Below are 27,586 nucleotides of genomic sequence, written 5' to 3'. Positions count from 1 at the left end.
TTTTTTTTTAAAAAATAAATGTTTATTTTAAGTATGAAAGGTAATGCTAATTATCAAAAAAATTGTGTTCAGTTTAACAAGTATAAACCAAGACCCCTGGAAAAAGCTTACAATTAGGTACAAAATACTTAAGAATGTATTTTGATCTTCACAGTGGGTACATCTGAAAAAGTAAGTTTTACCAACATTGTTCAGAAAGAAAAGTGTATTTACAAACTCAGTTAAATAAACAAGTGATCCAATGTGGCACAGGACTCCAGAAACTTCCGATGGGCAGCTGGCATTTTCAAATGTGATGTGCATAAGCGTCGAGAAAATAACAATAAATGTGCTTTACAATACAGGAGATCAAACTTCCCTGACACACACCACCGTATCTCACAGGTGCCAACCCACAGGGCTGTCAAGTAATTGATACAAAGCACAAATACTAACACTTCATGGTAACCAAAGTCCTGGGCGCTCACCACTGCAGCCATCCCAAGCAAAGCCTGGAGAGACTAGGGAGGAAATGACAAGAAGCCATAGGGCCACGAGGCAGTGTGTGTGGTCACTGGATGGGGCTGCTGCCCAGGTCCCCACCCCGCTTCTGCAGGTACATCTGCTTGTAGGTCTGGAACATGGTCCGGGACTCCTTCGTCAGGTTCTGCTGTGCTTCTCGTCCATCCGTACTGGCACTTCGCTGGAGAAGTCTTGAGTGGACACCTAAGGAAACAGCAGTGTGGCCTAATTTGAGAAATATAGCCAAAATCAGGAGGGAAAACACCTACTCGTCTGTGAGCCAAGTCTTAAAAGTCTGCTCAAAAAGAAGAAAAAAAAACAAAAAAACAAAAAAAAAAAAAACAAAAAACCACCAAGACTCTGCAAAGCTGGCAGGCTCAGTGCTTCTGTCTTACCTCCACAGCTGCCCATCATTCTGCATGCTGCACAAAAGGGAACCTCGGGGGGACTATCTAGAGGAGCAATTCACTCACTCTGGGAGGCTGAGACAGGAGAATTGGAAGTTTGAGCTCCACCTGGACAACTCAGAATCTGTCTCAGGTAAAGAGACACAGAATAGACCAATAGGTGAGTCTGACAGGAGCAGAGGCAGGAAGGGACCAACTACACAGCAAGTGGCTGCTCACCAGGCCCAAGTATTCCATCCCACTCTCCTGACCATTCACTACTTGTCCTATGTGACTGTCCCACTCAGCCAATGTTACGTGGCCTGGAGAGCCTCAGCCTCTCAACACCATTTCCTTGTGCTTTTGGCTAACGTGTATGTGCATGTTTCAGAGTACACTTGACTCAGTTACACGAAGCTGTATTTATGTATGTACCCACATATCCAGGTATATACATCATTTCTAACTTTATTGTTTTTATATACCACCAAGGGCTTACCTCCAGCTTCCCTGGCAAAATCCCCAGAACCAAGTACATTCAGCCATAAGCCAGATGCTGAGAGTTCCAGTCTTTCTGCTTGGTTCTCAAACATTCCACCCTCCACAGCTAAATGACTAAACACACTGGGGATAGGAGAGTCAACCTTTCATTGTGCAAAGTATTTCAAATTCCATGTGCTGGGGCTGGGGATTTAGCTCAGCGGCATAAGTGCCTGCCTTGCAAGCAGGCAGTCATGAGTTCGATCCCCAGTACCGATAAAAACGAAAAAGACCCCCCAAAAAAAAAAAAAATTCCATGTGCTACAGACTTTGAAGTGGGGACAGGATTTGCTTAGGCCAAAGTGTCTAAACCTCTCATCTATAAAATGGAGACATCCTCACCTGCCTTGCTGTGAAGATCAAGTGAACTAATGGAGTTCAGCAAACTTATGTCCCATGTTCAAGCCCAGTCTGCCACCTATTTTGTTAAGTAATATTTAATTAGAACATGCTCATTTATACATTAACTGTGGTCTCTTTGAAACAGGGTTTTACTATGTAGTTTAGGATGACCTTGAACTACATAGCCTAGGCTGGCCTCAAACTCATAGCAATCCTCCTGCCTCCGCCTCTCAAGTGCTGGGATTACAGGCATGCAGCACTATGCCCAGCTTTGAAGTCTTTTGCTCAATACAGTCTTGGTGTAGAATAGTCAGGTCATAAAAATATATAAGCAAAATATGCAGATCCTTTCCTGAATGCAAAGTGATAGGGACAACACACACACACACCAGTCTTTGAGACAAGTCTATACAGTTGAGGCTGGCCTTCAACTCACTTTGTAGCCTGTCTGGCCTTGAACTTACAGCAAGTGGCCTTGAATTCACTACCAAGTGCTGGGATTACAGGTATGTACCACCATGCCCTGCTGTGGGGGATTATTTTGTTACATGGAAATGGATTATAGCTTTCTATTCCTCCCCTAACAGTGAAAATACCATTCCTGCTAGGGCTTTAGCTCAGTGGCTCAAGTTCTTGCCTGGTTAAGTGTGAGGTCAAGACTTCAATTCCCTGTACTCAAAAAAAAAAGAAAAAGAAAAATACCACTCCTACACACCAACAATGAGTTACTGGAAAAAGAAAACACACCAAATCATACTTCGTAACATCACAATCATGGCACCACTTATATCTGATAGGCTATGATCAAGTAAAATAAAATGTTAAAAAGGTGACTTTACCATTTTCTTGGTTGGCTTTCTGCATCGTCTTCTCAGTTACACATTTTATCCAGTCTTTTCTTGAACTTTTTATTCCTGAAACTATTTAGATATTCATTTTCAGATTGCTGTTCATTTATTTTACAACAAAGAAAAGGCACATAAGCCTAAAACAGATTTGAACCACATCAAGATACATTGTGTCCATAGCTAACTACAAAGACCCTACAAAGGTTTTAGGTGCTTGAATACCTTACAACTGTGAAGGGAATTTACAAGCCCTTAGTCCCTCCAGTGCTTATTAGTTAGCAGCCAGCAACCCCCAGGCTCCTGAGACATCCTGGGCTGCACTGCACAGCACTTCCTCCACAGCTTTTCCTCAGGCTGCAAGTCAGCTTTTGCGACCACATAGTCAGTGACTGCTCGCAAGACAACCAAAGCTTGACCCATTTCTTGATTAACAAAGGGACGACTTCTTTATTAGCCTCACCTCCTAATATTTAGAACACAATTTCAAATGTACAGGGCTGCTCTGAAATTGGAAGTTCAAATGCAAAGTTAACAAGACTTGCAGAACACATGCACACCCGATACTTGTCATTGCTTCTCATTTCCTGCCATTTACAAGGATGGGTGAAAACGCAAAATAAACACTGCCCAATAAAACACCAATTTGACGAAAAAACAAAGTGAGGTGCTCCGTAAGAGATTCATGTGGTCCCTGGGCATGCAGGTGAGGCTGTGTCCACTCAGAACCCCTGTTCCAATGCCATACACATGACCAAGAAAATCATACCAGACCTTGCGCGGTGACCTGCTCCTCCGGGTAAGCATTGAGAGCCGATTTGTCCTCAGCAGAGTTTGTATTCTTTAACAGTACATCCGGGCATAACTTGAACTCCAGCAGGCCTGGCTTTGAAGCAGAGTCCTTCCCTGGGAAAGAAGCCGTAGGCTTGTGTTCCTGGTTTTCACGTTTCCCAAGCTTCCAGGAGGAACCGGTGAATGTGCTAAGACAGATGCGCTCACGCTCTGTGCACCTGAAGTTCACTCGGTTCAAGTATGACTTTCTCTGTTCTTTTGACTGGGGAGACATCTCATTGCTAATGTTGCACAAGGTTTTGTCTACTTTGGTTTTGGTTGGCTGTTTACCATCTGCTCTCCCTTTCACCTGGTTCCAAAGGGCACACGTTTTAGACTCCTCAGCAAGGTGGGCTTTAAGGTCTTTACCACAGTTAGCACAAACATTTGAGGACTTTTTCAAGGTCTCTAAACTGCTGCCACCTTTACCATTCAATCTTCCACAACTTTCTACTTGTGCACAATCTGTAGTGGGGCTTGTGGATGTGAAATTGCCTGAAACATTTTCCAAACAGATTTTCTTGGCAGTTTCAGCCATCGGTCCGTTTTGCCTCTTCCTCTGGAAGTATTCCTGCAGTGTTATCACTTTCTTAAGCCTGCAAGAACCATCCTTGGCATCTGAGGCCTGTGTCTGTGGTGCACTCCGTTCTTGAACAGTGGTTCTTCCCTGTGTGTCCTTGACATCTGAGGCCCGCGTCTGTGCTGTCTGCTCTTTAACACTGTTTCTTTCTCTAGTGTCCTTGGCACATGCGGCCTGTGTTTGTGATGCCGTCTTATTGCTAACTGTGGCTCTCCCCCTTGTGTCCTTGGCGTCTGAGACCTGCGTCTGTGCTGCCTGTTCTTCAGCAGTGATTCTTTCCCTAGTGTCCTTGGCTTGTGAGGCCTGGGTCTGTGATACGGCCTTGTCTCTAACTGTGGCTCTCTCCCTTGTGTCCTTGGCATCCGAGGCCTGCATCTTAGACACTGTCTGCTGTCTAATGCTGACTCTTTCCCTAGTGTCCTTAACATTTGACAACTGTGACTGTGATGCTGTCTTGTCTCTATTTGTGGGTCTCTCACCTGTGTTCCTGAAGTCTGAGGACTTTAATGTACTTTCTCTGACAATGGCTTGCTCATTCGGGTTTGGCACACTATCACATGACTTGTACGTCACTCCTGTATTTTTATTCTGTTCTTCTTTATTGGATCTCCTCTTTTTCATCTCCAAACCTGTTACTTCCTCTTGTTCTAACTTCCTTTTTTCAAAATGTGCTTCTTGGGGACAGCTTTCTCTGGATTTTAATTTTTTTTCTGAAGAGGACTGTACATAAGAGCCATTCTTCCTACATGGGTCTTTACTTGGGAAAAGACTCACTTTGGGGTCCAGTAGATCTGAGTTCTGCAGTGTGTGTTTCTTCAGGGGCCCCTCCTCCTTTGAAGCTTGGTCAGGACTGCTGGATTGGAATTTGACCTCATGAAATTTGAGTTTTACTCCTTTATTCCTCTGTGAGGAGCCTAGTTTACTGTCTTTAGATGACAACTGGCCATTTAATTCTTGCCCCTCATTTGCCAAGGCCCCACATTTTTTTCCGCATGCATCTTTATCACTGATTTTACATTTAGGGGGAACCTGATCAGGTAGCTGTGTCTTGCTTGGTGTGCTGTCCTGCCTGGGTTCAGATGCATCTTTTATATTGTTGTCATTTTTTTTAGTCAAATGTGACTTCTCAGGTACAGCAGCAGGAGGTGTTTTTGGATAAGGTGAGACATCATCACACTGAGCAGCAGTGACGCCCGCAGTAATGGTCTGTTGTCCTTGTTCACAATTGCTGGTTTTCCATGGAGCCTGCTGCACCTCCTCCTTATTCACCTCCACAATGTTACAGCGACACTTGGGGACCCCTTCATAAATCATTGCAAGCCAGCCCAGAGCACAGCAATAGATTTTGTCCGTGTCCTCTGGACAATCTGGATTTTCTCCTCCGGGGGGAATCAAGGGGTCACACTGGCTCTCAACTTCTGTGACGCACTTTTTTTTGGGAGGTTCTGATTTGTCTACCTCATGGTGTTGGAGTGTGTCTGCATCACGGGGTTCATCCTGTTCGGGAAATAATTCTTTCATTTGTTCTGAGCTTAGGACTGTAATTTTTAGTTGGTCTGTGGGTTCCTTAGTATGAAAACTGACTTTACCACCACTCTGATCTTCTGAGACCTGTTCTGTCTTTTGGCTCACAAAACTCCCATATGGGTTCAGGCCTTCGATGCCATAAGGGAACTCCTTTAAAAGTTCCGACAGCTGGTCATGCAGGCAGGTGGGGTGGTCCTGACTGTCACCCACTGCAGGGTGCTGGGCAGGGAGACCACTGGAATTGTTGAAGTCCTCAGAGGAAATGTCCTGCTTAGCAGCAGCAGCTGGAGAATAGCATGCATCCCTAGGGGTGTCCAAATCCTCAGGAGTCCTGTCTGAGTTGCTTTCCTCTAGAACCCCTGGCTCCACAAATGAGGAACCTACAAGCTCCTGTTTTTCTTCCCTCCTTACCACGGCAATGGCATATGGAAAGTCTGTGTATTGTACATATTTACTGTCTTTACTCTCAGTAGCTGGTTCCACTGGTTCTTTTTGGTATGCAGTACTAATTACTTGCTGACTGGGCAGAGAAACTTTTGATGGCTTAACCTTTTTCAAAGGGGAAGAGCTGAACATCTTTGCAATCTTGGAATTATATGATACATCCCCTTCAACAAGAGAGCAAATATTTTCAATCTGTAATAAATCATCACTCACAAGAGCTCTGTCCTTTGGTTTAGGCAAGGTTTGCAAACCATTTAGACCACAGCCCTGTTCCACATGAGCACTGGACACATCTTGTAAATTACCATTACTTGGCTCATTCTGCTTTTCCTTCTGAATCAAAGGGATAACCTTGGCTGACGTTGGACTCACTACTGGCTTGGTAACATCAACTTTCAAGGCAGCAGTTATCACTGCATTTTCTGCTGCTGGCTGATTCTGTAAGCTACAAATGCTGCCTTCTTTGATAACAGGATACACTGGCTCAGGCAGAGTTCCAGGTGTTATTTCTTTGATGACATTTGAAAGAATCAAGGGTGACACTACAGCAATCTGGAGTTCTGTCCCCTTTGCTACATTTGCACATGAAGGCTCATAATTTTGCACTAGCATGGACAAAGTTGCTTCTTGCAATGGGTTTACTGCTTTGTTCTGAGGATTTCTCTCAATTGAAGGATGATTCTCCACAGGGACTTCCGGGGGCTTTGACATTCCAGTGGATGCATCTGTCATCTCAGTAGCCTGTTTCTCCCCGGCAGGATTTGAAGCCTTTTCTTCTGCCATTTTTGATGGTTCATCTTTCCAAAGATTAAGACATGTTTTTACCAGTTCCATGGAACACTGAGTTTTAGCAGGGATGTCTTTTACTAACAATTCAGGACGTTGAGCTGGCTCATTGGCCAAGCTAATATTAACTGATTTACAACCTGCTGCTATCAACAGATCTTTATTAATTTTAATTTTCCTTGCCAGTTCTGAAAACTTTTTTTTGATTTCTACTAATGACTTAATATCTCTTGCTAGCTTTTCTTTTGTAATAGCTGTGTCAACTCCTTGACTTGAAGTTGGATTACAAGAATCCACTCTTTTCTCTTGATTGTTTTGAGAAGTCTGAACACCATCCACAGATCTAGTTGGCTCACTAAAATGTCTGACATTAGCATTGAATTTTATGTCACGGAAATTCCCTAATGCTGCAAGATTATCATTTGTGCTTTGCCACTGCTGCTGAAAACCTTGACAGAAATCTTTTTTTGCTTCAGACGAGTGTGTCTCTGGATTCTGAGGAACTTCCACGGACAAATTTTTGGTGACATGTTGCACATTCTGCATGGGCTGGCTTCCATATCTGCAGTTGTAAAGAAGGGGGGGTCTTGTGCTGCTTTGTAGGGAATACTGATAAGATAATGCTGTGGCTTGATTTGATGGAGCAGAGGTTGGGAGTTGGTTATGTGTGCTCTGTGATGGTACAGAAGGCATGAGGATGTTCTTGTGAATAGTGGGATCCGGTATGAAACTTTGCGCTGGGTAGGAATGTTGCTTTGGGAGTGGTCTGTAGTCCAAGAATGCTGGTTCATCAGATACATGTTGTTGTGGCCAATCAACCTGTCGATTTGTCAACAACTGCAACAATCCTTGATTTCCCTGTAAAGGTACAGGGACTCTGGCTGAATTCTGAGTCGCCTGCAGCTGCATGGAGTATGTGTCTGATGCTGTATGCTGAGTCTGCAGTGTGTGTGAATTAGCTAGATTTGTTCCTAAGTGAGTCTGGTGAGACACAGTTGCCTCTATTTGGGGGGGTGTAGAATTCATCATTGAAGAATTCAATCTTAGGTTTTGTATAACTCCTGAAGTCACCTGCAAATTTTGATTTAGTTGCATGGGTCCTTTAGCATTTGTGTATACTGTTCTTTCCACTGAGGTCTGCAAGGTCACCACTGTTCTGCTAGGCGTAGTACAAGCAGGGACTTGAAGATTAACATTGTAATTTCTGACACTCGGCAGAGGCTGTGACACTGCATTTGAATTACTGAGATACATGTAGGGTTCCTGGTTACTTGCAGGACAACTGAAAGAACTTTGAGATGTGTTGGAAAGTTGGTTCGATGCATACGGCAGAGAAAAGGCAGGCTGAATTTTACGATACGGTGGTGGTAATGGAGCCCTCTGTGGTTTTGTATTCCAACTCATAGTTGATCTGATACAGAAGTGGCGTGGCCAGAGTCTGTTGTTCTGAATGTCAGGATCTGTTAGATAAAGATTTTTTATTAAAATTCTGTTCTATCTAGATAAAACACAAAGAGAATTAGCAGCTATCAATTGTTGAAAATTCACCCAAGACAAACTGTCTACCTCCCCAGGATATGTATATAGTGCCACCTTACCTTCTCAGAACAACAGTATTTTCACAAATAAAATATGTACCAGGAATGGTGGTACAGACTTATGACCCCAGCATCAGGGAGGTTGAGGCTGAAGGGTCACCGAGAGCTTATAGCCAGCCTAGCCTAACCAACTGATTTAAGGCCCAGCCTGAATTGTGTAACAAAACTCTGTCTCAAAAGCAAAACAAGGGTTGGGGATTTAGCTCAGTGCCGTTAAGTACCTGTCTGGCAAGTGCGAGGTCATGAGTTCCGATCCCCGGTACGAAAAATAAATAAATAAAATAAAAAAAAAGCAAAACAAACATGTAAGCTTGTGGTCCCAACTTATTGGGAAGCTACAGCAAGAGGATCAGTTTGAAACCTAAACTCACGATCCTCCTGCCTCAGCTTCCTGAATAGCCAGAACCAGACATATGCCACCATGTCAACACTTGAACAATGGCTATAATCCAATGAGCCTCAGGGTTAGCAACCTGGGTGGAGCCAGGAATGATACATTCTGAAAGGGTATAGAAGTGCCACCCCACCCACACCCCAGCTCTGGCCTATGCTTCACTATCACCTGACTGACCCTGTGTGGTACCCTTCATAAAACAGCAGGTCTCAGCAATTCCACATACGTGATCTTGAAGTGCTGAATGAGTGTAGTAAAACAGTATCATCCTCTCTGCCTCTGCCAAGTTTGTGGGGTTTTTTTTTTTTTTTTTGAGGGGAGTCTCACTATGTGATTAAGGTTAGCCTTGAACTCATCATGTAACCCAGAATGGCCAGAAGTTGCTATGTAAGAGTCTCCTGCCTCAGCCTTCTGAGTGTTAGGATTACAGGATCACTGTGCCTAGCAGAGAAAAGGTGTTTAACTTTGTTTTTTATAAATTAAAGTAGATAACATCCTTTACATATGCTATTACTTTGGCTGTTTCTAAAATTCCTACATAAAAAAACAATGTGACAAAAGATATAAATCGCTGTTGAAAAAGGCTGAAGTAATTTATATTTGCAAGAACTGTACTCTAAAATTAGACAAGCTCATAAGCAGGCGACACTAAGAACTCTTTTATAATGAACTGCAAGTCAACTATTCTGGGGAAAGAAACCAAGATGCAAGCTGTAAGACATAATCATATGATACCTTTAGCTCTCAGAAGCCACACTATCCAGTCATCTGTAAGATGCCAGTAGCCCACATGTCTGTCAGAAAAGCAGGGTACCTGGGCACAAGCTCTCAGGTGGGCTTCCAATCCCCCACCGACTCCTTTGACTCCTGTGGTGGCATCCTGGCAGAGCGGTCTACTGGCATCAGCCTCTCACCTCCTTGGTTGGCTTCTAGTCATTCTACTAACTTTTTAATAGGACACTGGTCTGCAATGGTACAAACAATAGCAGCAGTGCTGGCATTCTTCCGAGGTGCACAGATAATTCTGGCCAAGATCATGAAAAACTTCAAACTGTAAAGGATTAACATAATTTATTATATGTAGCCCAAGGTGGCTTCCAACTCATCCTGATTATTGGGCCTCGATCTCCTACATGATTGGATTACATGCATGCACTACTACTACTGGCAGCAATGAATTTCTAGAGGTGTACTATAGCCGTCAGCCGGGTATGGGAACACATACTTGTAATCCATGTGCTTGGAAGTCTGTGGCAGGGAAGACTGTTACAGGCTTGAGGCCAGTTTGGGCTGAATATTGAGTTTACGCCAGCCTGAAACACATAATGAGACCTTAAGAAAAGAAAAGAGGCTGAGGCAGAAGGATCACTGAGTTCGAGACCAGCCTAGGCTACAAAGTGAGCTCAAGGCCAGCCTGAACTGCACAGAGAGACCCTGTCTCAAAAAGACAACAAAACAAAACAAACAAACAAACAAAAAAGACAAGGGGATAAAAGTAGAATAAAAATGAAGATAACTTTTGGTACTAAACTAATTTTAGAAAGATTTGAGGACCTGGGTTTGATCCTTGACAGGCCAATATTAACAGTAATATATCATGATCAAACTCAAAGGGTGCTCACTGTAGAAATATGGGAAGTTATTCCATTAACAAAAAATTACATTCATTTTCACAGATGCAAGCTAAGAATTTTTCCTAAAAAACCCAACAACCATCCATTAAAAGAACAACTGTACTAAGACTAGAAATTTCTTTTATGATGCTGGGAATCAAACTCTAGGTCTTCTGAATCTGATGCAAGAGTTCTTTCACCTTTTATCTTGATGAAGGGTAGTGACAGGCCTTTTGACAACAGACGCCATAATCAGCCCCTCACTTATTCAATGTCCAAAGATCCTAGCTGATGTAAGAAGAGGAAACCAAGACTACAAAGTGTAAGAACCACAGAGGACACCACGTGAAAGCAGGGTCAGAGACCATATAGATTCCCTAAGCTAATATTCCTGAAAGTAAGGTCAGTATACAGCTGGGGATGTAGCTTTTCTCACTGTCTCATTGTGAGACAAAATACTCAACACCCAGAGTTAAAGGAGAAGAAATTAATGTAGCTCAGTTTATAGAGGCTGCAGTCCACAGCTGGGTGACTAGGGTGGCATGGCAGGAGGAAGACTGCAAAGCATTAAGCAGGAGGAATAGCGGTAGCAGACCGCCCATGAGTGGTACCATCTACAACCAGGCTGGGTCTCCCCATCATCCACACTCAGAACTATTCCAAACCAATCAGTGGGCTGATACAGCAATCATTCACCTTAGATCCAGTCACCTGTGAAAAGCCCTACCTATCAGTGTATGAGGCCTTGGGGCCACACCTAGACACAAACCATGAGACACCTTCAGTTCCAGACATGAAGCTCCTAAAACCTTTGTTGATGACGATTCCCCCCTTTATTGTTCTAATACTCAGTCTTTCACCTAGTTCCTGACAAAAATCTGGATCTGGGAATTTCCTGAGTGGCACTGGTAACCATCCTGTGGGCCAGGTGGAGGACTGGCTGCTGAGAAACCCACCTTGTGATCAGGACTAAACTCAGCATTACTGGAGGTTTTGGTGACCAGGCACACAATCAGTAATGAAAATCTCTGTACAGCCAGGCCTGATGGTTCATGAATGTAATCCCAGCACTGGGGAGGCTGAGGCAGGAGGATCACTGCGAGTCTGAGACCAGCCTAGGCTACAAAGTGAGCTCAAGGCCAGCCTGAACTGCACAGAGAGACCCTGTCTCAAAAAGACAAAACAACAAAAATCTCTGTATAGACTCTAAATTAGTCCACAGGCTAGTAACTTGTGGGAGCAACATTTTTTTTTTTTAAGTATTAGAAAGTATATACTATATGCCAGGCATGGTGTGTGCACACCTATAATCTCATCACTTAGGTAGGAGAAACATCATGAGCTCAAAGCCAGCCTAGGCTACATTTCCAGGCCAGAATAAAATTGCTACTCAATGAAAATATCATATAATTCAAAGGCTGCAGTAATAGCCACTCTGCATTAAAAAAAACAGGAATAAAAAGTCAGAAAGAAAGAGCTGATGGAAACCTATCCAAGTATCAAATATGGCATTCAACATGAATTAAGCAGTGTGAAAGAAATGTCAGACTGGATTTAAAAATCTGCCCAATTTTGAGCCTGGTATGGTAGCACACACTTGTAATCCCAGCACTGCTCTAGTTGTCTTCACGCACATGTACCTTACATCTGGAGCTGAACTCTGAAGGGACAGGGAAGCAACCACACCTACAGCAGCCAAGCTGGCATCTTAGTTCACTTGGTTTTCATACTCAACACCAGAGGCTGAGTGGTTGTTCAGAAGCGGCTCTGGCTCACAGTTCTAAAGCTGGGAGTCCTAAGGCACACAGCTGCATGCAGTGCATCACACAGCAAGAGACTGAACACTCAACCCGAGCATCTATCTGGCAGTGCTTACTAGAGGAAGAGACTTAACACAAGATACACAAATATGTAAGGATTTACAAGATTGGCTCACGACAGCCACCCACAGAGCCAGGTACGGGAGGATGCAGAAGAGCTGTCTTTGCTGGAACTCTTAGTCAGGAGGTAGAGGGTCTATGCTGGGAGCCAGGAACCACATCCAAGGTGAAGGTAGACCAGAGCTCCTCTGAAAACACAGAGGCACCCGCTTTCTTTCTTTTATACCACTCTAGGGACAATCCTCCCTAGGGCAGGTCTTCTACACCCAGAACTATGCTGAGCCAATTCATCTGGGGGATTCTTACTCATGTGACACCATTTGTCAACGATCACAGGCTGCCTCCACCCCATTTTTTTTTTTTTTTTTTTTTTTTTTGTCTTTTTGAGACTGGGTCTCGCTATGCAATTCAGGCTGGCCTTGAACTCGCAACAATCCTCCCACCTTAGCCTCCCAAGTGCTGGGATTACAGGCATGAGCCACCACGCCCAGCTTTTTCCATTTCTGTCTTCTAACATCTCATGATGGGGGGCGGAATATAACATGGGGCTCAAAAGGAACAGACAAAAAAACTAAAGAAAGTTATTAGAGGCAAAGGAGATGTATTGGGGGGAGGGGTGTTTGGAGACAGGATCTCACTATGTAGCCAAGGCTGCCCTCAAATTCCTGGTGGTCCTCTTGACTCAGCCTCTAAAGTGCTGAGATTGCAGGCCACCACACCCAGCTGAAGAGATGCGTTTTATATTAAAGCAAGGATCTAGTCGTCAAGATGTAACAGCTGGGAACACATACAGTATGCACCTAATATAGGAGCAAAACACAAGAAGCAAAATGCTTAGTGAAGGATACTCAGCCAATGAGAGACCAAGACTTCCCCACCCAACCTTCAATGAGGAACAGAATAGGTAGAAAAATCAATAAGGAAGTAGAACCCACTTAACACAAAGGCATTCCTTTCCAGTGAGTCAAAAGAAAACTCCAGCAGACTCCTAACAAACAGGAGGTAATCAACTGCCTGTTGGTTCCTGGCACTGGACTCTGCCTCTGTACTCTGTGCACAGGGTCAGCAAGTCCTGGAATGGATGCTAGTATCAACTAAACGCTGGAGTCTTCTCTTTAGGAATAATTTTTTCTCATTCCTAGAACCAAACCCAGGTCCTTTATATTGAACTATTCCACCTTTTTAATATTTTCTGATACAGGAAGTTATTAAGTTTCCCAGGCAGGGTCAAACTCAAAATCCTCCTGTTTCAGCCTTAGAGCTTACTGGGATTAAAGCTGTGTACTAGCTGCACCTCACTTGGCTTAATATACCCCTCTCATAGACATATGGTATTTATACATCTTTACTGGATATAGTAGGGTAACAATTTTCTTCTTATATACAATGTATACTGACAAAATCAGAATGATTGAGTACTTTTTCATCTCCTCAGGTATCGTTTTTGTTTTTGGAGTTTTCTTTGTCTTCACTATTTTAAAAGAGCATCCTGTTATAAACTGTGAAATCTGCAATCCTTCCCATCTGTGATCTGGACTGCCTTGTGACTTCTTTCCTTGCCTCACTCATGAATAGTAGTATACATCTACAATCTCAGAGGATCATCGCCACAAGTTCTAGGCCAGCCTGGACTCCACAGCAAGGCTTTGTCTTCAAAGTTTAAAGCTGTATGATGTATGCACAGGAAAAATGTTTGTACACACATGTAGTATTCAGTAAGAGCAACAATTTTACCTCAGTTTGTAAACCAGGCAGACTAACACAGTCAGCAAATGAGCTTGGCTATGCTACCCAACCCCTTTGGCAACAGGGCTACCCATTTGCAAAATAGACAATTCTAACCCCACGACAGCTTATTCTACTGTCTAGAGCCTGTGATTGGTCTGCACAGCTCTGGGTAGGACTGAGGGTATCACTATGGGTGTGCAGGGCACCCTCTCTAATGGTGTGCAGCTGGGGTAAGACATAAAAACATGAGGCAGAGAGAGAGTACTGCCTGCTCCTTGTCTCCTGTTACTCCCTACCTGCTCTGTCCTGCTGCCCTGCCTTGGGGCCAGCTGACTATGGGCTCAATCTTCTACAAACTGTGATCCAAAATAAATCTTTTCTTCTAAAACTTTGGGTATATTTTGTCTCAGCAATGAGAAAGAAAAGTTAACTAAAACAAACCTGGAAAGCTGTGGCTGCCCTCACTGGGCAGCAAGGAGCCCAGGCATGTCAACACTGATAAAGTGTTAGAGCTTAAGCTGGGCTTGGTGGCACACATCTATTATCCTAGCACTCGGGAGGCTGAAGCTAGAGCACTGCTGTGAGTTTGAGGCCAATCTGGACTCCTTAGTAAGATCCTGCCCCCAAAACACCAAACAATAATAACGATAATAATACAATTCTAGACAGGCACAGTAGTATACAGTGTAACCCCAGCAATGGGGAGGCTGAGGCAGAGGGGATGCCAAAAAGATCTGCCAAAACATAGACTAGTACCACTGTTTTTTTGCTCTTAGAGGACATTTTTTATTTTTGTTTTTTTTGAGATAGGGTCTCACTACATAGTCCAGGCTGGTGTCAAATTCACTCTCCCAAGTACTGGAACTGTAGCTGTGTTGCCACCATACCTGGGAGAAAAAAGCTTTTTTTTTTGGTTTGTCTGGTTTTTTTGAGAGTCTCACTATGTGGTTGAGGCTGGCCTCAAACTTGCAATGATCCTCCTGCCTCAGCTTCCCAAGGAAAATAGCTATTTTAACGTGCAAGCTAAACTATTTTATAGCTTTAACTGTCTGGGATCCTGAACAGTTTTTAGTCCCTATAAATATGTTGGTATAGTTATGCAGGGTCAGAACATCCCACGCAGCCTTCCAGAGAAGGAGCTGCACCTGTCCTCCAACCCTGGGGCTCTCCTTGGGCCTGTCTCTCCAGTGGGCTCAAAACTGTCACTTTTATTGTTACTGTTCTGCAATAAGAATACAGAAAGAGAAAAACACAAAGCTAAAACTAAACAGGCATATCACTATCCCCCATGCATCCATTTAAAAAGGAATACAAACAACTGCATGACAATACTGGAGCATTTAAATGAAAACACAATCTCCAAAGATGTGATAACCAAAACTGATTCAGTGGGAAATGCAGATCACCTTAACTGAATAGTAACCAAAAACAATCCACAAAGAAATGCTAGGAGTAGGGCCAGGGGTGGTGGCTCATGCCTGTAATCCCAGCACTTGGGAGGCTGAGGCAGGAGAATTCTTGCGAGACCAGCCTAGGCTAAAAAAAAAGAAATGCTAGGAACCCAGTGCAGCACTTGGGAGCTGAAGCAGGAGCAACACCATTGAGTTCAAGGCCAGCCTGAATGAACCAGACTTGGCCTCAAAAAGAAAAAACAAAACACCTGGGTTTACATGGCTCACTGGAGAAGCACACTGAAAATTAAAAGATCAAAAAACAATTATAAAAAAAGCACGCTGTAATTCCTATAATCCCAGCAAGTGGAAGAGTGTGACAGAAGGATCACAAATTTAAGCCAACCATCAACTAAGGAAAGGATAAAAATGTTGTATTTCTATACAATGGAGTACTACTCAGCTATAAAGAATGATCTAATTGAGATATTTATAAATAAATGGACACGACTTGAGACCATACTCATAAGCAAAATAAATCAAATTCACATGTATAAATACCATATACTCAATTTTTTCCTACAGGCTGCACCCATTACAGTTACACAAGTTTCTTGTTTCTCAGACAAAATACCCAACACCCAAAGTTAAGTGAGGAAAAGTTTATTTAGCTCATAGTTTATGGGTGGTTTCAGTAATCAGCTAGCTTCAAGGCAGAGGAGCAACCATTCACTGTGGTGAAAGATAGGAAAACCAACAAGAGCAGAAAAGGGCAGAGCAAGCCTCTTTCCCTCCCCTATAGTGCAGGCAGGCTACCTGCTCTAGGACGGGGCCATACACCCTAGGATGTATAATTTCTGAGTCACTTAGTTAAGCTTTTAAACATCTCAAATTGACAATGAATCAATCACAATACCCTAGGATGCGAACAGCTGCTCCAGGCAGATCCTTTACACCCTAGGATACCGAACTGCTGAGTCACTTGCTTCTAAAATGGCACAATGAATCAACCATCACACACAGACACACACACAGACACACAGACACACACACACACACACACACACACACACACACACACACACACAAAACAGAAAAAAGACATTTGCATTAGAAAGAAGTAAAATCAACTCTACTGGCAGATAACATGTAGAAAAAAATCACAGGAAACCCACCAAAAACTAATAGACTAACGTGGTAATGTGGTTCGATTACAAAATATAAGTATAAAGTCTATTATACTTCTCGACAGTTATAGAGAAAACAATCCCATTTACAGGTGTAGGAAAAGTAAAAATTTGAAATAAATTTAACAAAAGCTAAAAAAAAACCAATGCAGCCAGGTGTGATGGCACCTGTAATCCCTGCATTCTGAGAGGTTGCAGCAGGAAAACCACTAAGTTCTAGCAGAACCTAGGCCATTTAGTAAGGTACTGTCTCAAGTTTAAAAAAAGAGATAATCAGCTAAGAAATCTGTACTGTGAATCTGAGTATTATGGAACATTGGTAAAAGAAACTAAAGACCTATGTAAACAGAAAACACATCACAGGCTGGAAGACAAGATCAAACTGCCACTGTACCATGAATGGACTTACAACTATGGTGTAGTACTTACTACAAATGTCCTGTGGCTCTTTGCAGATATTATGATTCTAACGTTAAAATTCTTAGGCAAATGAAGTGGCCCAAGAGCAAGAACAATCACAGAGAAAGCTGGAGGATTCACATTCCCTGAATTTAAAACTTCCATGAAAACTGTATAGTCAGCACCACAAACCTGGGAATAAACCCTTGAAGTCCTGATCATCCTCCAGGAACAAGAACATATATGAAAAAAAAACCACAAAAAACTGTACAATGTGACACTACAGAGACAACTGAAATATACAGTGAGACCGCTGCAGAACTGGTATCGAACCAAAAAGATGATGTTCCACACCAAGAGCAAGAAGACACATGTTTATTATGCCAGTGGGGCTGATGGTGGGATCTGTATTAGGCTGGGGCTGATACAGGATTAGCAAGCAGGAAGTATAGAAGCAGAGTGCCTGGAAGCCTATGATTGGGTAAAAATTATGGTCATCATCAGTTACTAAGCAAGCAATTTTAAGGTGTGCTGGTGGGAACAGGATATGTTTATCAGAGAAGCAGAGACCAAACAGCAAGGCACATTTCCCCTTATTTAGAGTAAGTATATCTTAGTATATCTTGTGATCTTGCTGCATCAGCACATTGTGGTCTCATTGCATTCAAAAGGCAGGGGGTTAAAAGTTCTAAAATTTCTCTTATAAGATGCTGTGAGGGGGCTGGGGGTTTAGCTCAGCGGCATAAGCACCTAAGCAGGTGGTCGTGAGTTCAATCCCCAGTACCGATAAAAATGAAAAAGACAAAAAAAAAAAAAAAAAAAAAGATGCTGTGAGGGAGCCACATAGAATGGTGGACACATATGTAAAAAAAAGGTTGGAACACCAGTGGCCAAATATCAATCAGAACGAGACTTAACTCCAGGCTCAGCATAATGGATATAATAGTAAGAACAAATGTGGGGCAGATAGAAATGAACTAACAGGCAGATACAGCAGCACATCCTATTACTGGACTCACGGTTTGGTAACTCCTTCCAAACATTTTGAGATTTATCACTCATAGACCCTTAAGTATTGCTTCTCTGAATTTGGGCTCATATCACATATCAAGGCTCCTTCACTGATAGCAATAGCATCACTTTTAACAACCAAAAGGTGCAAAACAACCAAGTCTTTGTTAGTTCAGGAAAGCAAAAACAAAATGTGGCCCATCTTTGGGGTGGAATGTTACCTGTCAATGAAAATCTTGTATGTTTCCACAAAAATGAGCCTGGAAAGCATCAGGCTGGGCAGATTCACAGGTCCACATATGCTCCAAATCCATGGAATATTCACATCATGCTTAACTCCAAAGGTAGACTCTAGATTAACAGCTGCCTATAGACGGGAGCACTGGGAAGGAATGGGGAGTTATTACTTACAAGAAATGGAGATTCAAACGGGGCTAAGAAACTGTTACCAATGTTAGATGGCTACACATCTGTGAACACACTGAAAACAAGTAAATCATATGCTGTGTATAAATGGGTAAACAAGTCCCACATGAATTACCTAGAGCTACAGCTAGAAGACATTTTTTGTTATTAGCTAGGCGATGAGCACATGACCCACTGAGAGTTACGTTCAGCAGAGCAGCCAGACAAAAGCCAAGTTCCAGGGCTGGGGATTTAGCTCAGCAGCATAAGCACCTGCCTTGCAAGCATAGTCATGAGTCTGATCCCCAGTACTGATTTTAAAAAAAGCTAAGTTCCAGGTAACCCAAAGGAGACTGGTCACTTAGGTGGAGAAGCCCCTGTAGGAGTGCAGAAACCAGAACAGAGAGGCTACAGTTTGGCCATGGAGATGTAAAATTTTCTGAGGAAAAATCACTCCTGCTTTAATTGCAGGGCTATGGTCAAATACAGGGCCTTGAGAATTCAGAAGGAGCTGAACTCCTCAGCTAGCTCCCCTCTCAGGAGGTCACACTTATCACCGGATCTTAGATCAGGTTGCTTCTGTGGATCTCCCCAAACAAGGTCTCAGTTCCCTAAGGACTTCAGGAACCATCTCAAAAACCCCAAGGTAAGAGGAAAGTAACTCCACCCTGTGGCATTTTCCTTCTGGCCTTAAGAGGGACCCTTGAGCCCTCACAGGGTCTCAGTGTTTTGGAAGGAAGGGGACAGATCTGTGGTTTCCTATCCCTTTTCCTGCTGCCTGGCTACAGGTTGCCTGGTGTAGATACTGCCATGGCAACCAACAGTCACAGAAGATGAATTACAACCCCCCTGACCATTAGCCAGAGAGCCTTGGGAGCTGAAGATTCTTTCCCTTCTCCTGTTGATGCTCCAGTTGACAGCAAATCTTCTCCCCCTGTCTCCCATCTGTTCCCCTTCAGAAGCTGCCTGCATAAAGGGAGATGCGCATATTGGCTCTTCAATTCCATACTACCCTCATTCCCTAGCAGTGACCCCAATGACACAGAGCATTGCAGTTCCAAAACCCAGTCCATGCTGAGCTTGAGAGGGCTGCTTCCCCTGTGCAGACCCCTGTCCTGGGAGGAAATCAACCTGCTGCAAGACACGGCTCTCACTGTGTGTCCCTCAGGTGCTCTCATCCCTCCTATCCAAGGCACTTGAGGCCTAAAGGGAGGAGGAAATGCTCAGCCTTGGAAAGCTAATTCGGGAGGACCTGCAGTGTATCTACAAATGAGGCACCATGGTGCCTGTGGAGTCATGAAAGCCTATATGGAGGTAAGGATTTGCTGATGGGTGCTCCGAAGACAAAACCCAACTCACTGAGGGCAAACCTGATGACCTCGTGAAGCTGCTGCAGACATTTCATATGGACAAGGGAAAACCTCGAAAGCTGACAGTGAAACTCAAAACACTGACCCAGAAAAATCCCATGAAAATTCAGAGAAAGAAGGGTAATGGTAGGATTTCTTCCAAGTTACTGTGGAAGAAGACCTCCAGCTGAGCAGCTGTTTCTTTCCCCACTAGCTCAGATCACTCAGCAGGGAAGGCATGCCTACCAGCCTCACCCACTACAACCCATCAGAAAGGACAGAGGTCACCCCATCCCTAGAGGTGCCCCCCATGCTTGAGATGAGGTGAGCAGAGCTGCTTCCCAGGCCAGGGGTGCAGGGCAGCATGGAGCCAAGGAGGGATCTGCTGCCAAAGAGTTGAGCCTCCCTTTTCCCCCTCTGCCATGGGACAAGCACACTCAAAAGGCGAAGGCAGGCAGCTGGAAGGGCGGTGGGGAGGAATGGTAGAAACCAGGGTTACAGACAGCAGCATGGGCCCACCGCAAGGAATGTGTCCATTGTTCTTTATTTTCGAGTGCTGGCCCTCAATGCAGCTGGGCGCTTCTTGGCAGTAGCATGTGGATTCCATGAAGGAATGAGACCATCCCGGTCTCTTAACTCACTCTCTTTGCTGCAGAGGGCAGGCCAGGCCAGCAGGGCCACATGCTAGCAGCTGGGCCCAAGGAAGCACAGGAGGACTCTGTCCTAAGTGGGGCCTGCAGGCCCTTTGCTGACTGTACAGATTAGTGCTTCTGATACCTTGTGAAGGAGAGAGCACAGCCAGCAGCTTTCAACAGCTGCTGCTGCCCAGATCAGCTCTAAAAGGTAGGAGGCCTGGGCCAAAGAACCCTCTCACAGTCAGGACAGTCCCATGTCCTGTTTCACTCCATGTGCTGCATAGCAAGAGCTTGTGATTTCTGCAAAGGAACATTCTCATATCCATGCCTGCCGCTACTACAGTCATCCTCACTCAGGTTCCAAGTGCACCAGCCACCCAAGGCTGCAGTTCCTGCTCTGCAGACAATAAGCAGCGTGACGCTCCCTCCATGGAATACACATTCTCCTGCTCCCATCTCTACTGCACTGTCCCCTATGCTGTGGATGTGGACCTGTCTTGTGAGGCCCACGCCTCCCCACATGTAGAAGCCACCAACATGGTCCCACCAGTGAGGGCCTGGGCTGGGTTCCCCAACTGTGCTTGGCCAGTGTAAAGCAAGTCTCTAAAAGTGTGCTCAGGTCCCCGGCGAGCCTCTCCTGTAGGACACACAGGCTTTTGGTGTATGCCTCCTCACATGTACCAGCCTGCCCGTGGGTGTGACAATCGGCTCTTCAGGAAGATGAGGGTAGGAGTCATCCCACCACTCCAGCCTTGCTCTCCTCATTCACGAGCTGGTAGTCAGTAACACACTGCACACAGCGCTACAGTGAGATTGGTGAGATGACGCACTCACTTGTTCAACAGAAGTGCTGTTGGTGTCACTCATCATCATCCCAACAATCTGCCCAAGGCACTGCCTCAGGGGCTGTGTGTGGCAGTCTCACTGAACCACTGCCCACACTGAAGACATCAACGGTTACCAAAAGGTAGGATTTGAACAGATCGTTTTAAACAGGTCCTCTTATCAACCAACTGCATGGTGCTTTCTTAAACTCAACTACAAACTGTAACTACAGCTGTCTCCAGATCTGATCTTTCTTTAGGAAGGCTGTATTTCCTCACTGGCTCTGTCTGAAGCTTGCTGTTATTGCTATCAGTTCCCTCCCAGGATCCTGACCACACTGACACACCCACAGGTGTGCCACTCCAGCATTACACCAGCCTGTATATCCTCAGATTCACATGAAAAAGCTCAGTCTGCACCTGCCATGGTTCCTCAATCAATGTCCTTCCCTTCCTCCTGCCACGAATATTTAACTCATGGGAGCTCAGAGTCTGCTCCAGCTTAGCTGCTATGATGAGGGACGGGGGTGCTGGCTCAGGTAAAGTCGTGGGACACAATCTTAACTAAGTTAACACGTTCACTACACTGGTACTGGTGCAAAATTTCATAATGGAGAAGGTAAAACAGTTGTGAGAATTTTACATGTGTGAAGTGCTTGTAAATGCTTATTATAAACACTTTGGTAATTAGCCAATAAAAATAAACTGAAGTACTCCTGGGTTCTAAAATATATGCAAAGAAAATACATCTTTCGGGCTGGGGATTTAGCTCAGCGGCATAAAGCACCTGCCTTGCAAGCCCAAGGTCGTGAGTTGGATCTCTGGTACTGATTAAAAAAAAAAAAATACATCTTTCTCTTATTGTCTCATTGCTGAGACAAAATATCCAACATCCAAAGTTCAAAGAGGGAAAGTTTTTTCCGCTTAAGATGCACAGGTTTTAGTCCATAATCAGCTGGCTCCACAGCATGGTGGTATGACAGAGGGGCAACAACTGATGGTGGTGGCAGATAGCAAAACCAGCAAGGACAGGGAGACAAGCCTCTTTCTGTACCTTATACTGTATGCAATCCACTGGGACTGGGCCAATCCCATCAGTGGACTGATCCAGCAATCACCCACTCACATGCTCTAGATTCAGTCACGTCTAAAAAGCCTTATGACTACATGAGGTTTTAGGGGGACATCTAGACACAAACTGTAACAATCTTGGTCTGTGGAACGAATCTCGACAAATCTTGATCTATGTAAACTGTGGGTCTTCACTAATTATTATGCATTACCGTTCAGATGTAGGATTCATTATGTTGTCAGAGACTTCACTGGACTAGAAAGCCTGCTGCCTCACTCTGTTCCTTCTCTGTACTGCCTTCATTCACACAAAGCTCTTGGGTAAGAAAGGACTCACATGGCAACATACTTTTCCTGTCCTAAATGACTAGTTTTTTAAAGCTAGTAAAATATCTGAAAAGGTTACAAAGGTTTTGTAAAACACCAACATTATCTTTCAAATTCTTATGTGTCACTGAATTGGTGGTCCTAATAAAAGTGCTATCTGAAGGGTTTTCTGTCTAAAGTAATGAGGTTTTCTTAAAACATGGGTCAGTTTGTAACTGTATTTGCACACAATTAAAGGACTGTGCACAAACGTTTTTTGACTAAGGATCCTGCTTTGTAGTACAGGGTGACCTTAAACTTGCAGCAATCCTGCTGCCTCAGCCTGCTTAGCATGTGAGGCACCACACCCAGCCTGCCATAGTTAGCTGTAAACGTTTTATTTTTATTGACTTTTTGAGATAGTGGTTCACTATGCAGCTCAGGTTGGATTTTTTTTTTTTTTTGAGACAGGGTCTCTATGCAGTTCAGGCTGTCCTTGAGCTCACTATGTAGCCCAGGCTGGTCATGACAATCCTGCTGCCTCAGCCTTCCTCACACTGGGATTACAGGTGTGAGCCACCACACACGGCTTCAAACTGGCTTTGAACCTGCAGCAAGCAATCCTTCTGCCTCTAATCCCAAATGAGGGAATGAGGCATGCACCACCTCAGCCAGCCTGTAAAGCTTTTATCTAGATCATCAGTTTATATACATTTTTATACAGTTTATATACACATTTTATACTACATTAGTACAGTTTTATACTACATTATTACAGTATATTTAACAGTCTTACATTTGAGACCAGCAATGTGTTCATGTGAGGAATGAATGCGCTGAGGCTGAAATTTGTCTAAATGCTGGTAAGTTCATAGACTTAGAAGCACATATACTTAATATATGCACGGTAACCATTACTCATGTAACACGCACCACATCTAGACCTCAAACACATAAAATGGTCAATGTAACTTTAGGCATTTATGTTCATTACCACGACAAAGAAACTCATCATTGTTCAATCATACTCCCTAAATTCTGGTCTATTTCTTGTCCACACAGACCTGTTAAAAGAATCTCACTTCCTCTTGTGAAGAGTACAAGCTATGTCACTGTGTCAGGACTTGCATGTTGCTGTGGCGAATAGTTACTGCTGGGTTTTTTGGATGTTAATTGCATTTATGTTACCCAAGAACACAGGTTTTCTATCAGTGAGGTTAAGCTCTTTATCATAGCGGTGTATTTCAAGCCAAGACTGTTAGTATGATAGTCTTCTTTGGCTTATTACTAATAAAGTGAAGATTTTAGAATACAACTTAGGCTATGCTCTTTCCAAGTGCATGTGTGTACTACTTCTAGAAATTGGAATTGCTCCTCTAAGCACTGCCTGATGGGACCTAGACAGTAGAGCAGCCACCCACAGCTCAGGTGTGACCAGACACAATTAGCAGTGTACTTCAGGAAATGGATCTGCTCGTACAGCAAGGTTTTCTCGGTTGAGAAGAAGCAAGGAGCTGGGGGAAGGGATGGTAAGCGGTCCATACCTGTAATTCTAGTACTTCAGAGACTGAGGCAACCAGACTGCTGGGAGTTTGAGGTTAGACTGGGGCACATAGTGAGTTCAAGGCCAATGTGAGCTACATAGCAAGACCCCACCACCACCACCAAAAATAAATAAAAAAAAGAAATGTAAACGTTCAGTTAAATTTAACACTACCATTTTAATCACCAGACATTATTTACACATGAAGTCCTGTAATTTGATACATCTCAGGAGAATCTCAAGTTACCAGCAAGAAACCTTCAGAGGTATTCACATAACTATGAGAAAAAAATGCAGCATTTCTGCCCTCACCGGAGATAGCCAGCTCCCTAGGCTGGCAGGCACTGTGCTCTTCAGGTTCAAGTAAAGTGAACTCACTGCAGAAGAGGCTAAAGATGACACAGTGGCCTCCCAAAGGCTTAATGCTCTTCCAAGTTCACAACATTACTTCTTTCAAGGTGAGCTTATACTTTCACAGCAGGGATGGTGACTATCTCAAATTGAATGTTGTCCAGGTCTGTTTCCCATAATGAAGCCAGCCCTTGAGGGCCCATAAAAGAGGCCTGCTTAGACAAAGTAATGCTTGACTTTTACTGGTTTTGGGTTTTTTTGGCAGCACAGAGTACTGATCCCCGATATGCAAGGCAAGTGTTCTGCTGCTGAGCTCCGCCTCCAGCCCCTTTTATTTTGAAGGGGGTACCATTCAATTTCCAGGCTCCCCTGAGCTGAACTGGAACTCAAAAGATCCTCATGGCTCTCATCCTCCCAAGTAGGATGGCTGGTGGTTTATCACTCATCTTTTATAAACACATCAACTCCCTAAACACTGGAGTGCCTGCTGCAACTATGCTGATTATCTAAATCTGAAGATTCCTGTGCCTCTCACAGGTAACAGGGAAAAACAATGCCTGGGGGCATGGTGGCAGGGACAGGGAATTCGGGAGCCAGCTAGTGCTGACTACAAAGGACCCTGTAGGCAAAACTTACTGGGGAGGAGTATTGACCAGAGAAGAGCAGCAGGACTACCAGTAATGGCTTTCACATACAGAAAGATCGTTCAAAGCATAAATGAGCATATAGAATTTCCCAATAAAGTGTTAAATATCTTAGGGTCTAAAATCTGCTTCCTGTAACAGGTCAGTTGCTAAAATTAAAGCACTCACTATCTGCCAGCCATGAAGGTAGTACTGGGGGATTGAACTCACGAGCCTTCACAAGCTACCTTCAGTGCCTTTTTTGAGATAAGGACTAAAGTCTCTAAATTGCCTCAGGTTGGCTCAAACTTGTAATCCTTCTGCCCCAGCCATACCTGGTGACTTTCTATGTTTTAAGCACAAAGCTCTTGTAACTTCCCGCAACAATCTCACAAGGCAAGCACTGTTACTCCCATTTTACAGGTGTAACTACTCAGGATAAAAGTCCCATGAGAAAAGCAAAGTAAGCTTCGCCCACAAGAAAAAAGTAACCTCCTCAATCAACAAAGCAGCAGGATGCAGTTGTCAATCAAAATTAATGTAAGAGTCTGCCTAAATTGTTCCCAAAAGGATGTCTTGCTTTGTGGTTTTCTGCTTTAAAAACTCTGTAACCCTCCAGTTTGGGGCCACTGGGTCTAACTTTGAAACAGACAGGAGTCTAGGCAGGTGGCTGCTGAACTCAGCTAATAAAATCCCAAAATTTGTCAATTCAGCCATTTGGATTCCTATATTGATCCCCCAACTGTAGGGCCATGGGCTTCACCTTGCAGCGGCTCTGTGGTGTAGTTGAAAAACTCCAGGGACAATCGCATTCCCTGCACAGGAACAGGGTCTCCAAGGATGGTGCGTTAGCCCCACATTCCCACACCAACTCAGGTGCCAGAAATAATTAAAGCACATGTTGGAGTGAGCATAGGGACAATACCCTCCTTCTGACCCCCTCAGCTGCCTCACTAGAACAGTACCTTTTTGACTAAAGGCACAGCAGGAGAAAAGCTCCAATGTAGCACAGGAGTCTCCAGGTCCAGCCCCCAACGCTAGCAAAAATCCATTCCCCCCAATAGTAGCGTCTGAATTCTCAGTACTATGCCAACACTATTTCTTCTCAAGCTATCACGAAACTCATTTCGTCTTACTAGTTTTAATTTTTTTTTTTTTTTTTAGTGACGGGGATCGAACCCAGGACTGCATGCTTGCAAGATAGGCGCTGAGCTAAATCTCCAGCCCCCAAGTATCAAATTTTTAACCACTGTTGATTAGTTGAATTAATAATTTCAGTACCTGGGGGCTGGGGATTTAGCTCAGCGGCATAAGCGTTTGCTTGCAAGCAGGCACTCGTGAGTTCGATCCCCAGTACCGACAAAAAAGGAAAAAAAAGACACCCCACCCCCGCAAATTTCAGTACCCATCCAAATCCTCCACAGTGCAGTGTCACTAACTGCCTGGTTAAATCAGGTGGGCCGGTTTCACACACTCACCTTCAAATCTTTGGCTCTTTAATTACTGCACACGTTTCTAGTGCCCGCCGCCAAGGAAGCCACTCCCTTCCATTCACTGTTTTTTTTCCTCCGGTCCTAAGGATAGCAAAAACGTTTTTATGGTTAATAAAAAGCATTCAGCTGTATAAAAACTTCCTTAAGGATTCCCTGGATGCCTACTGAGTTGGTCCACTCAAGTATGCTACAAAAGTGTAACTATTAAACTCACTAAAAATACCACTTCCACAGTTACCCAACAGTAACATTTACCTTACCAAAATTTTTTCATTGGATTAGGTGAATCCCGACAGCGTGGGGAGAAAGAAAAGGTAATTAAACCCTTAACAGAAGTCGCCGTCAAAGCTGAATTAACAAACACGATTTCCCACCGACCTAAGCCTTGCAGCAGCAAAGACCATCCCTAGGCCAGCTTGGGGGCCTGCCTGACCGAATGCAAGCCAATCTCATCCACACCCCTGCTCTTCTGTTTTGAGGAAATGGTTAGCGGAGCGCTCCCTGCTACCCTCCGGACGGCCACAGCCTACTCAGCAGCGGCGCCTGCAGAGTCCGAAGCCAAGATGACAGAGCACCAAGTACCCTGCAGGCGGGGCACGGCGCGACTCCGGTCGCCGGACTCCTTGGGGGCGGAGTACGCAGCTGCCCCGGGCAAAGGAACAAAGAGACTTTCTTCACTCGCGCAACCACAAAGAACCAAAAACCCTCGCGGACCTCCGCGCCTCCCCTGACCTGAAGCTGCTCACGGTCGCCCAGGGCCCCGCGACCCCCCGGCTCAGCGAGGCGCCGCCCTGGACCGAGGTGGGAAGGGCCGAGTGGAGCCGGTGACTGTGGAGTCCCGGGGCCCAGGAGCCGCAGCCGCGGGCCGCCCGCGCGGAACAAAGCGCCGGAGTCGCGCAACGCCTGGCTCCGCGGCGCCCGCCCCGCACTCACCAGGGCGCGCACAGCCCGGAGCGCAGGACGCCGCCGCCCGCGCCGGGAAGTCGCCCGAGCCCGCCCCGGG

General features: G+C 44.5%; 1 protein-coding gene across 8 annotated transcripts; it reads right to left on the bottom strand.

Annotated features, from left to right (window-relative positions):
- Resf1 (retroelement silencing factor 1) lies at positions 1-27,586 on the bottom strand. Of its 8 annotated transcripts, none has more exons than XM_063254517.1 (7): positions 27,316-27,510; positions 26,569-26,664; positions 18,205-18,365; positions 10,000-10,087; positions 3,389-8,242; positions 2,609-2,689; positions 1-705 (listed from the first exon to the last, which is right to left on the bottom strand). In XM_063254517.1, exons 5-7 carry the CDS (start codon positions 8,184-8,186, stop codon positions 551-553), a joined length of 5,034 nt encoding a protein of 1,677 aa, XP_063110587.1. In that variant the 5' UTR covers positions 8,187-8,242; positions 10,000-10,087; positions 18,205-18,365; positions 26,569-26,664; positions 27,316-27,510; the 3' UTR covers positions 1-550. The 8 variants fall into 8 exon arrangements, with proteins under 8 accessions (XP_063110587.1, XP_063110586.1, XP_063110590.1 ...); XM_063254521.1 differs by lacking the exon at positions 10,000-10,087 and adding an exon at positions 1,770-1,845 and having other exon boundaries at positions 569-705; XM_063254516.1 differs by lacking the exons at positions 10,000-10,087; positions 27,316-27,510 and adding an exon at positions 27,517-27,586.

Source organism: Cavia porcellus, unplaced genomic scaffold (assembly GCF_034190915.1).
Source record: "Cavia porcellus strain 051 isolate PalLab524CR breed Dunkin Hartley unplaced genomic scaffold, mCavPor4.1 scaffold_8, whole genome shotgun sequence".
Classification (NCBI taxonomy): domain Eukaryota; kingdom Metazoa; phylum Chordata; class Mammalia; order Rodentia; family Caviidae; genus Cavia; species Cavia porcellus.
Note: the sequence above shows the minus strand (reverse complement) of the source record. Positions and strands in the feature narration are given on the sequence as shown.

Bases quoted from the DNA above. Each gene is read 5' to 3' on its own strand.
- Resf1 (XM_063254516.1), bottom strand. From the start codon at position 8,186: ATGAGTTGGAATACAAAACCACAGAGGGCTCCATTACCACCACCGTAT. The intron at 2,690-3,388 runs GTCTGGTATGAT...ATATCTAAATAG, and splicing joins GGAGCAGGTCACCGCGCAAG to TTTCAGGAATAAAAAGTTCA. The intron at 706-2,608 runs GTAAAGTCACCT...CTGTTTCCTTAG, and splicing joins GAAAGCCAACCAAGAAAATG to GTGTCCACTCAAGACTTCTC.